The sequence below is a fragment of the Barbus barbus genome, assembly GCF_936440315.1.
Source record: "Barbus barbus genome assembly, chromosome: 36".
Taxonomy (NCBI): Eukaryota; Metazoa; Chordata; class Actinopteri; order Cypriniformes; family Cyprinidae; genus Barbus; species Barbus barbus.
In genome coordinates this window covers 2,517,897-2,532,864 of record NC_136714.1, presented here as the reverse complement: position 1 = coordinate 2,532,864, position 14,968 = coordinate 2,517,897, and the positions used below count along the sequence as shown (strand labels likewise).

General features: G+C 35.1%; 1 protein-coding gene across 1 annotated transcript; it reads right to left on the bottom strand.

Annotated features, from left to right (window-relative positions):
- Window positions 1–20: 20 nt before the first annotated feature.
- LOC306855738 (uncharacterized protein) lies at window positions 21–4,324 on the bottom strand. The gene is made up of 2 exons (XM_079394570.1): window positions 4,192–4,324; window positions 21–730 (listed from the first exon to the last, which is right to left on the bottom strand). The coding sequence occupies exons 1-2, from the start codon at window positions 4,238–4,240 to the stop codon at window positions 309–311; spliced, it is 471 nt and encodes a 156-aa protein (XP_079250696.1). The 5' UTR covers window positions 4,241–4,324; the 3' UTR covers window positions 21–308.
- Window positions 4,325–14,968: the final 10,644 nt, after the last annotated feature.

Sequence of the window (14,968 nt, the reverse complement as noted above, 5' to 3'; positions counted from 1 at the left end):
AATGATTCTTGATGCCAGACAAAGGTGTCATCAGTAGCTTGTTTATTGACATTTCTTCATGCAACAGGTTAGATGAACCATAACACACAACAGTACAAAAAAAATCATTCCAGAAAGCAGGACTTTCAAGTGTGATGTTATGAGAGAGTAACACAAAACATCAACTTCATTTCATTTATTGATTACGATTTCAGGTTTAGCTAGGTTATTGTGATTCTTTCTCTTTTTTACTATTATTGAGTGCCTTTTTGTTAGTTCAAGTATAATATGCCATCAAAATGCTTCATATGGCCGTTTTGCCCATGCATTTATTTGCTCTGTTTCTTAGCCGAATCCTGCAGGGTGGTAGCAATGCGAGACACTTGCAGCAGCAATGCCTGGTGGTTCTCCACGAGGAGGCTCTGAAGGCGAGCCATGCTCTGGAGATGGTGAAGCTGCTGCTCGCCTTGGTTGCTCGTGACCCGCAGGGCTTTCAGCATCTCAGCCTGAACGCTGGCCACCTCCTTGTTTTCTTGCACCAGCTGATTTAGGATCTTCACCATTTCGCCGTACCAGCCCCTGCTCTCCCGCTCTTCCTGGACTAGCTGGGCGAGTGAATGCTTTAGCTCATCCAGTCCGCAGCATGGTGAAGACGGTGACACCTCAGGGGGATTCTTGCTGGTGCCAGGGGCTGAGTTCTTATCCAAGTGACTCATTGTCATATCATATGGGCTGACAAGTTCTTCATTTGCTAAAGAGAGCACACATATAGCAAGCTTCAAAATTTCCCCTCAAACAAGTTATATTGCTGTATGTCAGGGTTCCTCAAAACCAGCCCTGCCGGCTGAGTTTAACTCCAGTCCTAATAAAAAACACCTGAGGTACATAATCAGGGTCTTCAGAGTTACAGGAAATCGTGGTTTGAGCTGAACTCTGAGAGCAGTGGCCCTCCAGGACTGGTTTTGAGGAGCCCTGCTGTATGTGAATGAAGTTTATGCTGGTTGACATTAAATAATTTTTGTTCGGTGGCGTGACATTGTACACTCCATCTCAAACTATTCTGAACAGCATTATGCATGGAGTTTTTATGACCTCATATGTGACCCTGGACCACAAAACCAGTCTTAAGTGTCAATTCTTCAAAGATTGAATGTATGGTTTGTTAGGATCGGACAATATTTAGCTGAGATACAACTATTTGAAAATCTGGAATCTGAGGGTGCCAAAAAAAATCTAAATATTGAGAAAATCACATTTAAAGTTGTCCAAATGAAGTTCTTAGCAATGCATATTACTAATCAAAAATTAAATTTTGATATATTTACGGTAAGAAATTTACAAAATATCTTCATGGAACATGATCTCTACTTAATAGCCTAATGATTTTTGGCATATAAGAAAAATCGATAATTTTGACCCATACAATGTATTTTTGGCTATTGCTACAAATATACCCCAGCGACTTAAGACTGGTTTTGTGCTCCAGAGTCACATATTTAAGAAGCAGTTAAACCAAAATGGCCATCCAAGATATCAATGAGTTTGTTTCTTCATGAGGACAGATTTGGAGAAATTTAGCATTGCATCACTTGCTCAACAATGGATGCTCTGCAGTGAATGGGTGCCGTCAGAATCAGAGTCCAAACAGCTGATAAAAACATCACAATAATCCATACCACTCCAGTCCATCAGTTAATGTCTTGAGAAGCCAAAAGCTGTGTGTTTAAGGAACAAATACATCATTAAGATGTTTAAACTGTTGCTTCCTGGTTAAAATCCATAAAAATGCTTGAAAATGTCCATCCCCTGTTGTCTCTCACATCAAAATCCACCCACAATTTATTTATTTATTTATTTATTTATTTTTTAGCTTTTCTCTTGTAAATTATGCTTGATCTGTATATATTTCTCTCCTAATTCCGACCAGATGACTTTTTCATTAGAGAAAGTGATATTATGTATTTTGGATTTTGGCCGGAAGCAACGGTTTGAAGTTAAAAATGTCTAAACGATGGATTAGTTTTTTTTTTACAAACACAGTTTTTTTTTGCTTCACAAGATGTTAACTGATGGACTGGAGTGGTGTGGATTATTGTGATGTTTTTATCAGCTGTTTGGACTCTCATTCTGACGGCACCCATTCACTGCAGAGCATCCACCGGTGAGCAAATAATGTAATGCTACATTTCTCCAAATCTGATGAAGAAACAATCCCATATACATCTTAGATGGTCTGAGGATGAGTACATTTTAAGCAAGTTTTCATGTTAGAGTGAACTATTCCTTTAACTGAGAGATTACATAGAACCTGTGTGCCTTTACATATTTACACTGCGCGACCATTTAGGCTAAATAATCCAGTGAAGAAAAAAGATGGTTAAAATAATGCAAAATAAATACTGACCAGGTTCTAAACTATGTAGACATATGTTGCACAATTTTGCTTCTCAAATAAATTTATCTTTAAAAGGATAGTTTTTTTTCTGGAAAACATAACAAAAGTAATGATTAAAGGCATAGTTCACCTGATAATGAAAATTTGGTCATTATTTACTCACCCCCATGTTGTTCCAAACCTGTTTCTTTCCTCAGAAAAGGAGGGGCTGCACTTTCATTTGATCTTTTTCCTTTCGAATGGAGGTCTATGCTGAGTGAAACTGCTTAACGTAGCTCATTTTCTGCTACGTCCTACTGTTTTGGAATAACATGATGATGACAGAATTTTCATATTTTGGTGACCTGTCTCTTTTAGAAGAAGTCAGAGACTAAGATGCATGCATGCACATTTTATTAGAGTCTTGATGTTCACTAATAGTGTGGACATCACTAAAAGTGTAATGTATGGATGTGGTTTGTGCAAAATATAAGGCTGTTTCCAGCATGAAGTGTGAAATCGGATATTGCGAGAGTTTGGATCACTGTTTTTGCAACCACACAGGGTCTTGTCACTTTTTTGAAGAAGGGGCCCAAACATTATTTTTAACTTTAGAAAGGGGAAACGAGAGAAAGCCATGAAATGGCTTAATATAAAGGGTTGAAATGTCTGAAACATTGTAGAAGCAGCCCCTTTGATTGGGTCCCTCAGGAAACACATTGCACCGGTGGCCCATTGCACAGCCACATCCCAGGGGTCTGTTTCCCATTCCCACTTTCACTTCTGCTTTGTGTTGGACAGGACACACCAAAGCTAGACAGGACTGTTAGAAAAGCCACAAACCTAACACACCTGTCTTTAAAAAACATTTGATTTCCCATGCACACAGTTGGGTTTGTGCTCTTCTGACATGACATGGTGCAACAATTAATTGATGCACTGGATTACTGTTGCTGAATGCACATTTGAAGACTAGGACTGAAAAGAATATACCTACTGACAAAAGACAGACAGCATAAAAATGTTGGGTTACACTTAATTTTGATAGTCCACTTTAGTAACTTTACAACGTCATGAGTATTAGAAGACATATAGTTGCAAAGTTACTTATAGTCTGTTAAATGTGTGTTAGGGAACCATCAAACTAAAGTTTGAGCAGATATTAAGCAGACAGTCTACTAATACTCTAATGACTGCTAGTTAACATGGAGTGGCTAAGTTACTTACAATAAACAGAATGTCGAAAGTAGACTTTCAAAATAATGTGTTACCAAATTATATGTTAGATTGCTATGAGAAGGAGGGTTTTAAATTAGAATCAAAATTTAAATTTGATTTTAAATTAAAATTTTGAAATCTTTATATTGACCTTTGAAGTAAATAATTCAATTTAAACTACAAATTTTAAACTTTTGATCTCTTTGCAAAAACCATAAAACAAAACAAACACGAAAAACTGAAGTGCTTGGAATCATTGGGACAATAATAAAATTATATATAAAATTACCAGATATATATAGAATTAATTTTGTCAGTTGCATATATAGAAAGAGATATTTCAGTTGAGTTGAGTTGATTTTAAAATAAATAAATAATGGTACAGGGCACATATTAAAAATATAAAAGTTAAAAATCTATGATTTATTTTTGCATTTCACAACTGGACGTTAAAAATCTATTCCCTGCAGGCTAATGCCTTTTGGAGATTAAGTGTGTCACAGTGATTCCTCGGCTATGATTTGATTTCTTGCTGAAGATGTAACGCGCAATCAGGAACAGGAGATCTAATTGTACACATCTATCCATAAAAGTTAGTATAGCGGTAAGAATTGACTTACCTTTGGCCATACAGGGCAGCACGGCAATGAGGAGAGCGATACAGAGCATCCTTCTGTTCGTCTTTGTGACTTTTGGCTGGTAAAGACTGTGGTCTGCTGGTCTGAAACACTACAGGAAAACTGGCTTAGGTGTGATGACACTATTTACTAAAACCTCATGCATTTTAACTTCCTCTCCAGACTTTTGAACCTTGTGCCCACTAAGAAAGCAACGTTGCTTTTGTCTCAAATAATTTCTTTCCACACATCGGATGTAAATGGGATTTCAATGAAGCATTATTTGCATTTGTTTAAATTAGCATTCACATTTTATGTAATTAAATAAATACCCAAATAATTATTAATGTATTATTAAATAATTTGTTGTCATTAAAAAATAGTGTAACTGTTATCGAAGCATGACAGAAGAAATAATGATTAAAGAGTAAAGAGAATAGTTTATGGGTCTGGATTTTTCTGCAAGTTACTACTGGTGTGTGTGTGTGTGTGTGTGTGTGTGTGTGTGTGTGTGTATATTAAGGACACTAATATTTGCATGTTTACGTGATGATTTTCAGCACTGCATTTAGCCAAAAACAAACTGGAGGTCTTTTTCAGGTTTTTCAAGCAAATTTACGTAAGTTTAAGGTCAAATTGTAATTTCATCTTAAATTACATTAAACTGACTTAAAAATTATACTCCAATTCGTTTTTTATACAATTAAATGGTGGCTGTTATAAAAACTTGATGGAGTTATTCAAACATAAATTAAATATTGAAGAACAGTAAAAATTGTAATGAATGTTATATGGTGCATAATATATTTAGGAAAATGCTCCTCTCTAGAGTTCATTTTTCTAGCTGACTAACAAGTTTATGGTCACCGAATATATTTTTTCTAAGGTAAACGTGATGTTATGAGACCTATTGCTTACGAGCTGCTAATTTGACGTCTTTCTGTGGCTGAAACACAGATTGAGCGATTACATGAGACAAGATACAGATTTCCGTCAGTTCTACTCTTTCTTTCAACACACCTTTGGATGTTCATTCATGTTTATTTCTGTCACTGGTGTTAAAGCGGCGGAGACGATCAGTTCACGCGCTTCGTGCTGCTGCGTGTCGTTCCAAACCCGTAAGACATTCGTTCATCCTCAGAGCACAAATTAAGGTATTTTTGATGAAATCCGAGACCTTTCTGACCCTCAATAGACAGCAAGGGTTCTACCAAGGCACAGAAATGTAAGGACATTGTTTAAATAGTCCATGTGACATCAGTGGTTCAACCGTAATTTGATTAAGCTATACAAGAATACTTTTTGTGTGCAAAAACAACAGTAATGGTGCTTCCCTTGCCTGCCTTGCGCTTGCTGAAGACAAAAACATAAATATTTTGATTTTGATTAATAAATAAAAATATTAAACAATAAGAAATATATTACAAAAATTTTATTGTACTGTAAAATTTATAAAATTTGTAAAAAAATATATAATTTCAAACATTCTTAAAAGGAATAGTTCACCCAAACATAAAAACTCAGGCATTTTTTAGTCACCCTTGTGTTCTTCTAATGCCGTACACCCTTCTTTCTTTTTCGGACCACAAAAGGAGATTTGTTTATTTATTTTTTTAAATGTCCCGCATGTGCTTGTCCATATGATGCTTTTAAAAAAGAGTGGTCCCATGCCATATTCCAAATGTTCTGTGGGTATACGATAGGGTTTGGTGGGAAATTTAACATATTATTTAACAAATATCCTGACTTGGCCGTTGGACTCTATGCATGACTGAAATCTTATAGAGCATTACATTTAGTCAATCTAAAACGCAGATTGTGCATTAAGAGCTTTCAAACATGTTGGCACTCAAATGAGTGGTCTGGACTTATTTACCCAGCGCATTTTTTTATTTTGGTAGTGCACTAGCGCACCATGTGTGTGCTTCCCTATTTACAACTATATACACTTAACTATGCCATGGGTGGTATATTCTGCTCCCGGAGGGCCACATTCCAGCAGAGTTTAGCTCCAACCTAATTAAATATACTGTACCTGGACCAGCTAATCAGGCTCTTCAGAATCACTAGAAACTTCCTGGTGTGCTAGAGCTTTACACGGCAGCAAAGGACCAGGATTTATCACCCTGGATATGTGCAATACAACTAACCATTGTAACCCAACACCATTGCGCTCTCTCTTATGCCAAGTGCTGTGTTTTTCTGGCTGCAAATCTTAGAAATCAAGCTTCCTTGCTGTTCAGTAGACAGCAGAGCCAGAACATTTTGTCTTTCTTTAGACATTGTTGATTGGAGGTAGTTCTAGATTAAGTTTACTGAAGTCTCACTCACAATGGTCACAAGCAAAGTGCAAAATATGCACACTTCGCTAAAAATACACTGGAGCTGCATCCTTTAGACTTGATTTCAAAAAGGCCCAACATTCTGTGCGAGCTGAAAAGCCCGTTTATTTGGGATGTATCAATGTATTTAAGCTAAACTCTGCAGGAGAGTGGACCTTCTTGATTACTGCATCATTATTGATGTACCGCAGAAGTAGCGTGTGTGGAAAATGTCTGGAGTTGCATCACAGGGAAGTATGAAATATCTTGCGACTTCCCCTTCCTTCAGGTTTGTCTCAGAAACGTCCCACATACATCAATAAATTCATTCCAACTGGTTTTATTTTTTCCATGGTTTCAGTGAATAATGGGTAGCTGTAATTTTTATTTTTGCTGTTATCTTGCTCTATAATGTACATTTAAATGCTTTGATTTGTTCATTTGTTCATGGTCTCAATCAGGTTCAGTGTGGTGGTTAATTGTCATTGGATTTTAACATTGACAGTCAAATTGCTGAATGACTTGCCTCTTCAGAAAGACTATCTTTGACTATCAGGTAAAAGTGTTGCATTTTTTTCTTGGGGTGTATTTCATTATACACTGATCTGCCACAACATTAAAACCAGTGACAGGTGACATGAATAATGTTGATGATATAGCCACAATAGCTATGTTTCCATCCAAAGTTGCGAAAAATTGGAATATTGCATAAAACATTTGCAAAAAACAACATTTGAAATGCTGAGACGTGCAAAGCCACATTTTATGATATACATGTATGATATATAATGGATCTTCCATTATTCACATGAACTGTTTTTCTGATGCAATGGAAACTTCCAGTAGTAGATATTTCACTGATCTTCATCTTTCTTTGTTTCAAGCGTCAATTTCACTTATTTTAGATCTCCTTGCAGTGGCTGGAATATGAAGATCTGCCCACAATAGACTTCATTTCTTCATCCTCCATATATCCTGTATGTGTCTCCATCTGCACTCTCATCCATCATCGCTGATGATAGCTTTAAGAAAACTGAGATGATTAGCCAGCAAAACAGCACAAATATGGCTGAAAATTGCACAGGCAGCATGTGTTAATTGTGTTCTGCAATCTGGCAAAAGTAAATGTGGAGAACTCTTTGAGTCTTATGTCATCAGTCTTCTTTCCGATAGATAGTGTCACTGAACAACCTTGAAAATAATGTTGGTATCAATATAAATCAGTAATTAAATCAGCATCGGTCTTCTTTCTATTACATGCATGTGTTCTCTGCCTGCATCAAGACCCTGCTGTAGTTGGTTTCCACTTCCTGTATTTTCATGCTGCTGTACTTTGGCAGTTTCAACTGAAACAGCATCAGCCAAAATGGAAGAGGTAGAAAACTGTGTCCATTACGGAGCATTTCGCAAACAGGAAGAGGTGGAGCATCTCTGCCTCCTCCAGACAAGGTGAGAATAGAAATATATATTTAGTTTCAACCCTCATATACTAAAATATATTCAGTAGCAAGAATATACATTTTAAATCTCACAGTTGCCTACAGTTAGGCTAAATGCAAATTGGAACAGCTGAGATTAATATTTATTTAAGAATGCTTATTTTATAAGATTATATTATTTTATTATTATTTATATTCTTATAAGCTTATTTTATCATTGAATTTATTCAAAGGTGTTATATGCTCATGCATGTTCTATATACAAAGTTATAGAAATATAGTTATATTTTTACAGTATATTTTTTATACCAGTCACCGCAGTCTCCACTAATGACACTCAGCAGATCCCAATCCCGTGATTTATAATCACCACCACCTGTCAGCACTCATCAACAGCACTATAGCACCTTTATTTCACCTTTATTTATATAGCGCTTTTAACCATGTAAATTGTGTCAAAGCAACTGCACAATATCAAAAAAGGAAAATAGCGTGTCAATAATGTAAAATGAAAAGATAAAAAAAAAAGATTTTCAGTTAAAGGCATTTCATTATTGAATTCAGTCATCCAGCTCAGTTCAGTTTAAATAGTGTCTTTGCAATCAAGTCGGCGATATCGTTGGAAATGAAGTGTCCCCAACTAAGCAAGCCAGAGGCGACAGCGGCAAGGAAACAGAACTCCATCGGTGACAGAATAGACACTCAGATACACCCCTAGAGACATTCCCATTCCCCGCCTGCTTACCTGGACATTCTGCTCATCTCATTCCCCTCTGCTACTACTCAATAAACCTGTTGATTACATTGCACTTACCTCTGTGTCTATCTGCTGACAGTTGCAAGCACTGCAAAAGAAAAAATAAAGAATATCTAACCTTTAACCCCCATCCCCCATGATGCGGCACCACAAGATGTTTAAGGACCATATTGATGAATTGTGTTCCATTCTGTTTATTCCTTACATTTTCATTTCTTAGTCTTAAAAATGCCTTACAAAAAAAAAACATATATTTACCTTCGTCAAACTTGCCATCTGTATATCCATCTGTTTGTGTCTATTAAATTCATAATGTCTAGAGATTAAGTTTGTTTAAAAAAAAAAAGTTATAGCATAAATAACATTAATTGATGTATTAGAACCATAAATGTACATGTTGTGATGTCTAGGAATGAAGCTGGTTGAAAGGTGTGACAAAGAAAAGTCACAATATACTGTATGTGTTTCTTATATTTTAAGTAAAAGTTACATATTACAGTAAACGTTGCACAGCGGCAGGCAGTCAGTTTTGAACAAACAAACAAATAAATAAAAATAAGAGTGACAAAATACATAAAATCCATATAGTGATCAAGGGATATTCTGTTTGGACACTTTCTGGTCATTCAATCTGTCCATAGTAACTAAAATGAGTAACACCTGCGGTTAATCTGGGTAACAATCAAAGACCAAAATGTAAAGTCCAGGTTCTGTGGACAGGAGAACTAACCTTAGATGTTGCTGAGGGTCTTGTTGATTTGAGCTCATACTGCTGTTTGAATATAAGAGCGATAAAATGAATAAGGGCCTGTTTATTTTTGTTTAGTTCACATAAATAGATGTCCACTAGATGTCACACTGTATTCAGGTAACACTGAGTCCCAAGTTCCAAAGTCAATTACAATTACTGTTTGCTGATACCCCAGAAATGATAGTGCCATAAACTGAATCCTACAGTTCCTGTCGTAAAATTGATTATACGTTTTCTTATAAAACAGGTGTTTTTTCAGTGTGCTGTAAACTCCAAAAACTGATCAAATTCAAAACAAATGCTTAGTTGCAGATATGTTGAAGAAAGGCTGTTCCATTTATTTATTGATAAGCTGTTTCCGGACTAAAGCAGTTTTTTGTTACTTTTTTGTTTATTTTTTATTATTTATGTATAATTTATTTTTATTTATTTATTTTTTATTCATTTATTGCATTTGAAAGTCAAAACATATCCACTCACAGAGAGATTGCATTTAAGAAAATCCCATAATTCAGTAGCAGGCTTCTGCTCATAAGTTTCAAGTTTCAGAATATGCAAAATATGAATAATTTTAACAAAATAAGAAGGATCATAAAAATGTAACGTTATTTGTAGGTAGCCTACTATCCTGAATAAGCTATTTCACATGACAGATGTTTACACACACTCCACGAGACAAAATTACTGAATTTATAAAAATTGTCCCAAAAATTGCCATACCCTTGAATCTTCTGTCGATGATCCACAACTGTTGTTCATGAGTCCCTTGTTTGTCCTAAGCAGTTAAATCGCATATTTGACACCTTTCCAACAATGACTGTATGAGTTTGAGATCCCTCTTTTCACATTAAGGACGACTATTACAAAAGGTGAAAACATTTACTGATGCTCAAGAAGGAAACACTATGCATTAAGAGCGGGGGTGTAAACTTTTGAACTAGATGACGTGTACATTTTTCTTAATTTGTTTAAAGATCTCTTTTTTTTTTTTGGATAGTACTGCCCCTCAGAAAATTGTATGCATTTTTCCTTCAAGAATATTGTGGAAAAGTGTGGTTGTTAAAAACAAAAAGAAGAGGAAAACCAAGGCTTATGTTTGTTGGATTTCATTTTTCTCTGGAGGAGTTTGTGTTACATACCTTATTAGCAGTGTTGGGGGTAACGCATTACAAGTAGCGCTAGTTATGTAATCTGATTACTTTTTTAAAGTAACTTGTAAAGTAACACGTTACTTTTTAATTTACAAGAAGATATCTGAGTTACTTTTTCAAAAAAGTAACGGCAGTTACTTTGTTTTCCCATGTTAGGAGAAGAGCTGGGTGGACATGATGTTACTGTAGCTCTAGATTAAATGTGAATGTATTTATCAAAATGAATTAAAACAGTGAAATGCAAACTCAGAATATGACGCAAACCTGCAATAATTAAATATGTTAAACAACACAAATGTATCTAATCCCATTTTATTAACTAATGTCTTTACTGCTGACCTTGGATGATCCAGTTCAACCATAATAATTGTGCTTCATTGTGTTTTTATTGCTGAAGAGTGTTGAACCCTCTTCTCCTGTGTTCTACAGACGTGAATTTACTCTTCCTTCATCCTGAGGTTTATTCATTACACTTTTTGGTGTGAAACGGCTTTTATATTTGCTATAATTAGAACTTCTTATATTAAAAACAAACAATCAAGCCCTGCTCATATTTCAAAAGTAACACAAAAGTAACGTAACGCATTACTTTCCATAAAAGTAACTAAGTAACGTAATTAGTTACTTTTTTTAGGGAGTAACGCAATATTGTGATGCATTACTTTTAATAGTAACTTTCCACAACACTGCTTATTAGTATTTAGATTAAGTTACAAAACTTCTGTAATCTAATGAAATATGTTACAAATGACTTTTTAAAGCGTGTGTTTAATAATCTGTACATACATTTTTATGGTTTCTATGAAAATTCCATATATGTATAAATGTTTATTATTGTCACCATTTTTTTTAATCTTGATGCTTTTATTGGGTATTTTTAGAACATGAGAAGTCATAGAATCACATACCAATTCTAGATCATTTTTATGAGTGAAGTTTTTGAACATTCACTGTAAAAAATGATCGTGATTTTAACGGTAAAAAACTGTGAAAATGCTACGGTAAAAACCTGTTACATGGTTAACGGATAGTTCCTGTAAAATTTACAGGGAAAAACCGTAAACTGACGTTCCCAGAATTCCCTGCGTTCCATTTCAAATTCTGTTTGAATTTGACGTTTTTTTCTTTGAAATAACTGTTTCTTCTTAGTTTTTTTCTTATCGGTTATGTTTATTAGGGTTGTATGTTACATCTAATGTTGTTAAATTAATGTTTATAGCATATTTCAGTTTAATGAGTCTCACCATGATGGTGTTTAGTGCTTGTGTGAATGACACTGTGCACCTTCTGTATATTCTATTGTTTAAAATTTGCTTGTGATGGGCTTTGGCTCATCATGTGACTTTCTCATCATCACCTGCATTTGGTGGTTATCAGTGTATTTCAAAGGAACAAAACAGATTTCAGTACTTTAATAGGTTGGTATATTAAGATTATATCAGTTAAAGAAATTACGGTATTTAACTGTAAATTTAGGTTAGAACCGTAAAACCTAAAACGTTGCTACCGTATTTTTTACGGTACAATTCTGGTAACCACAGCTGCCAGTTTTTTACCATAAATCTTACGTTTTTTTTTTTTACAGTGTTGGTAAAGCTATGAAAATTATATCTGGCAATAGACATCCACTGCATAATGAGTTTCAGCTTTTGCCTTCAGGTAGAAGATTTAGGATTCCAAGGGTTTTTTAAAAATACGGGGGGGGGGGGGGGAGTATTTTATATCACAGGCAGTGACGTTTATAAATGAAAGATGGGTAAGAAGATATTTTTTTGTTTGTTTTTTTTAACTAAGTGTTGAGGATTTGTTTTGTCCCACTGTGTAATCTATGTTGTATTTGTCTTTTGAGAGAAACAAAATTCCCCCAAGGGGATGAATACAGTTACTATTACTACTACTACTAAAATTTAAATTTAAAATGAATTTCAAAATGTTGGGTTTGTGTTATCACAATAATGGACAGTATATGTTGTGTCGGAGTTCCTGTGAAAGCCACACACTGCGGTGAACTGCTGGACAATCACCATCTTGTCTGTGTGTTCATTTGTCCAGAGTAAAGTTTTTCCAGATGTATAAATGCTTCCAGACGAATGCGATCCTCTGGGGTTTATGGCTTGTTAGTCGTGCACAAGCGAGGGGCCGTAAGGTCACGGACTGTTGAACAGACAAATCGACTGATAAAGAACTCAGAGGACCATTTCTTTGTTTCCTTCAGTCTGGCCAAAGGCAGCCAAACACAGAGATCTCAAAGTGAAGAGACATTCTAGATACATTATTTGGATCCTAATTTATTTAATAGAGCACTTTTATCTATTTTAATAACAATTCATATACATGCATCACAGGGGAAATCTGTTAATGCTGACGTTATTTTCAGAGCCTACATCAGTTCCATGATCTTAATGAAATTAATGAAATTAATTTTTCATTTTTGGTTGAACTATCCCTTTACGTGATGAACTCTGAGTGGAGGAAATGTCAGACTGCTTTGTTTTGCTAAGGCTATAATTGAAGAACTACAGTAGCAATGGATGCATCCTAAAAACACAAAGTCAAATTATATTTTCACAATGATAATCAAACATGGTTCCTTAGCGTTTAATAAGAAATCAGAAGACGAATTCCCTAATTCAAGTCACTTTGCAGCCTTTTATCTCTATTTACATCAAAATATTTTGATTAATGCTGTTGTTCATCACTATATTTTGGCCCAATTATGCTTTTTTTTTTTTTTTTGTGCTGTCAACATAAGAGAATGCTATCTAGGTTCAGAGGGAAAGCCGAGTTGAACACGTGACTCGTGACCTGCACCATTTGAAAAAAAGACTTCTTGCATGTGTTCAAGCCATCAGGAGTCAGTGTGCAGACGTTGATGTTCTTCAAAGGGCAGCTAGAATGAAACGCAGAGCAGAGCTCTCATCCTCTGTGCATTTATTATTAGAAAAAGTTGGTCATTTAAGCCCAAACACCATGTGCTGTATATGTCTGTACAGATCTATCCAGTCCTAGCATGCTATACACAATAAACGTTATTATTCCTGTCTGGCATGGAACTGTTTCAAACACACAAGTAAAGCAGAACATCTAATCCTCTTTGCATGGAACAGCACAAACATTTATCTCATTTTTGGTGAGCAATGAAATGACTGCCTGAAAAGTCCAAATTTGAAGTGTAAAAGTGCAGTTTTCTCAGATGTAATGAGCACAAAGGCAACTCAAGTGATTATAATTCATTTTCAATGGCATGTCTGAAATGACAAAAAAGTTTATCTCAGGACATATCAGCTGCAAAAAGTGTGAGGAAAAGCGACTGGAGATACAAACATCACCTGGAAGACATTATAAAGGAAAAGAACTGTGACATTTGGTTATTACTTATATGCTACAAAAATCTTTTTTCATTGTTATATTCATAAAGTTCAATGGAATAAAAAAATGCCAATGTTTGACAATTTGGCATTCGGTTATGTCTTTTTATTTTATTTAAATTTAGGAATTGCTCATTGTTGTATTCAAAAACTTACATGGAATTAAACAATGCCAATGTTTGAACAACCTAAAATTGATACTAAAATATATTTGGAAACAATATCCAAAAGTAAAAACCTGAAAGCAAGAACTTAAAAACATGTTCGTAATTATGTATAAGTCTATGTTCATATTTATATATAGATATACTCCTGACATGTTTGGTTAAATGTACTGTTGTATGCAAAATATGTTTTGTTCCCAATAACAATAATTAATAACTTAGCTTCTGCAGCAGCTCCCGTTATATCCTATAGATTTCCCAGAAAAAGCCTATGTCTTAGAGTAGCAAACCACAGGAGTATTAAACTAAAGAACATTAAATAAGAACCTTTTCAATTTTGACTATATGGCTAATATTGGCCTTGAATGTTAGTGTTAGTTTCATGTTGCCAGATTTCAGCATTAAGTCAGATCTGGTTTGCAACTTATCCTGGCCAAAAAAAAAACCTCACTTGGACAGGAAACATTTCTGACAAACCAATGACGATTTCTTTAGGTGTGGGTTTAGTTTAGATTTCCCTGTGCAATATTACATTGGATGGTCAATGCAGGACTGAGGGCATTCATGTGGTACTAGTAAAACCTTAACTTAAAACAAGACGTGGTGTTTGCATTTCACTTAACTCCTAAAGTAGCACAGTTTATCCTGGCCAAACAAACCAAAGAATAGGCCAATGAAAACAACATAAACGACATAAAACAAACAAACCCCCTGATTTGAGCCACACAATGGCCTTGGTAAGGAAGATGGATCACTTCATAGTCTGTGTACAGCAGTATACAAATCTAAGAGTTATGTTCTCGTACATTTTATGACCTTCATCTGTTGA

What these genes read in the sequence shown, in the direction of transcription:
- LOC306855738 (XM_079394570.1), bottom strand. Translation starts at nt 4,240, where the DNA reads ATGCTCTGTATCGCTCTCCTCATTGCCGTGCTGCCCTGTATGGCCAAA. An exon ending in GCTGCCCTGTATGGCCAAAG is followed by an intron (nt 731 to 4,191) that starts GTAAGTCAATTC and finishes TGCTCTCTTTAG; the next exon opens with CAAATGAAGAACTTGTCAGC.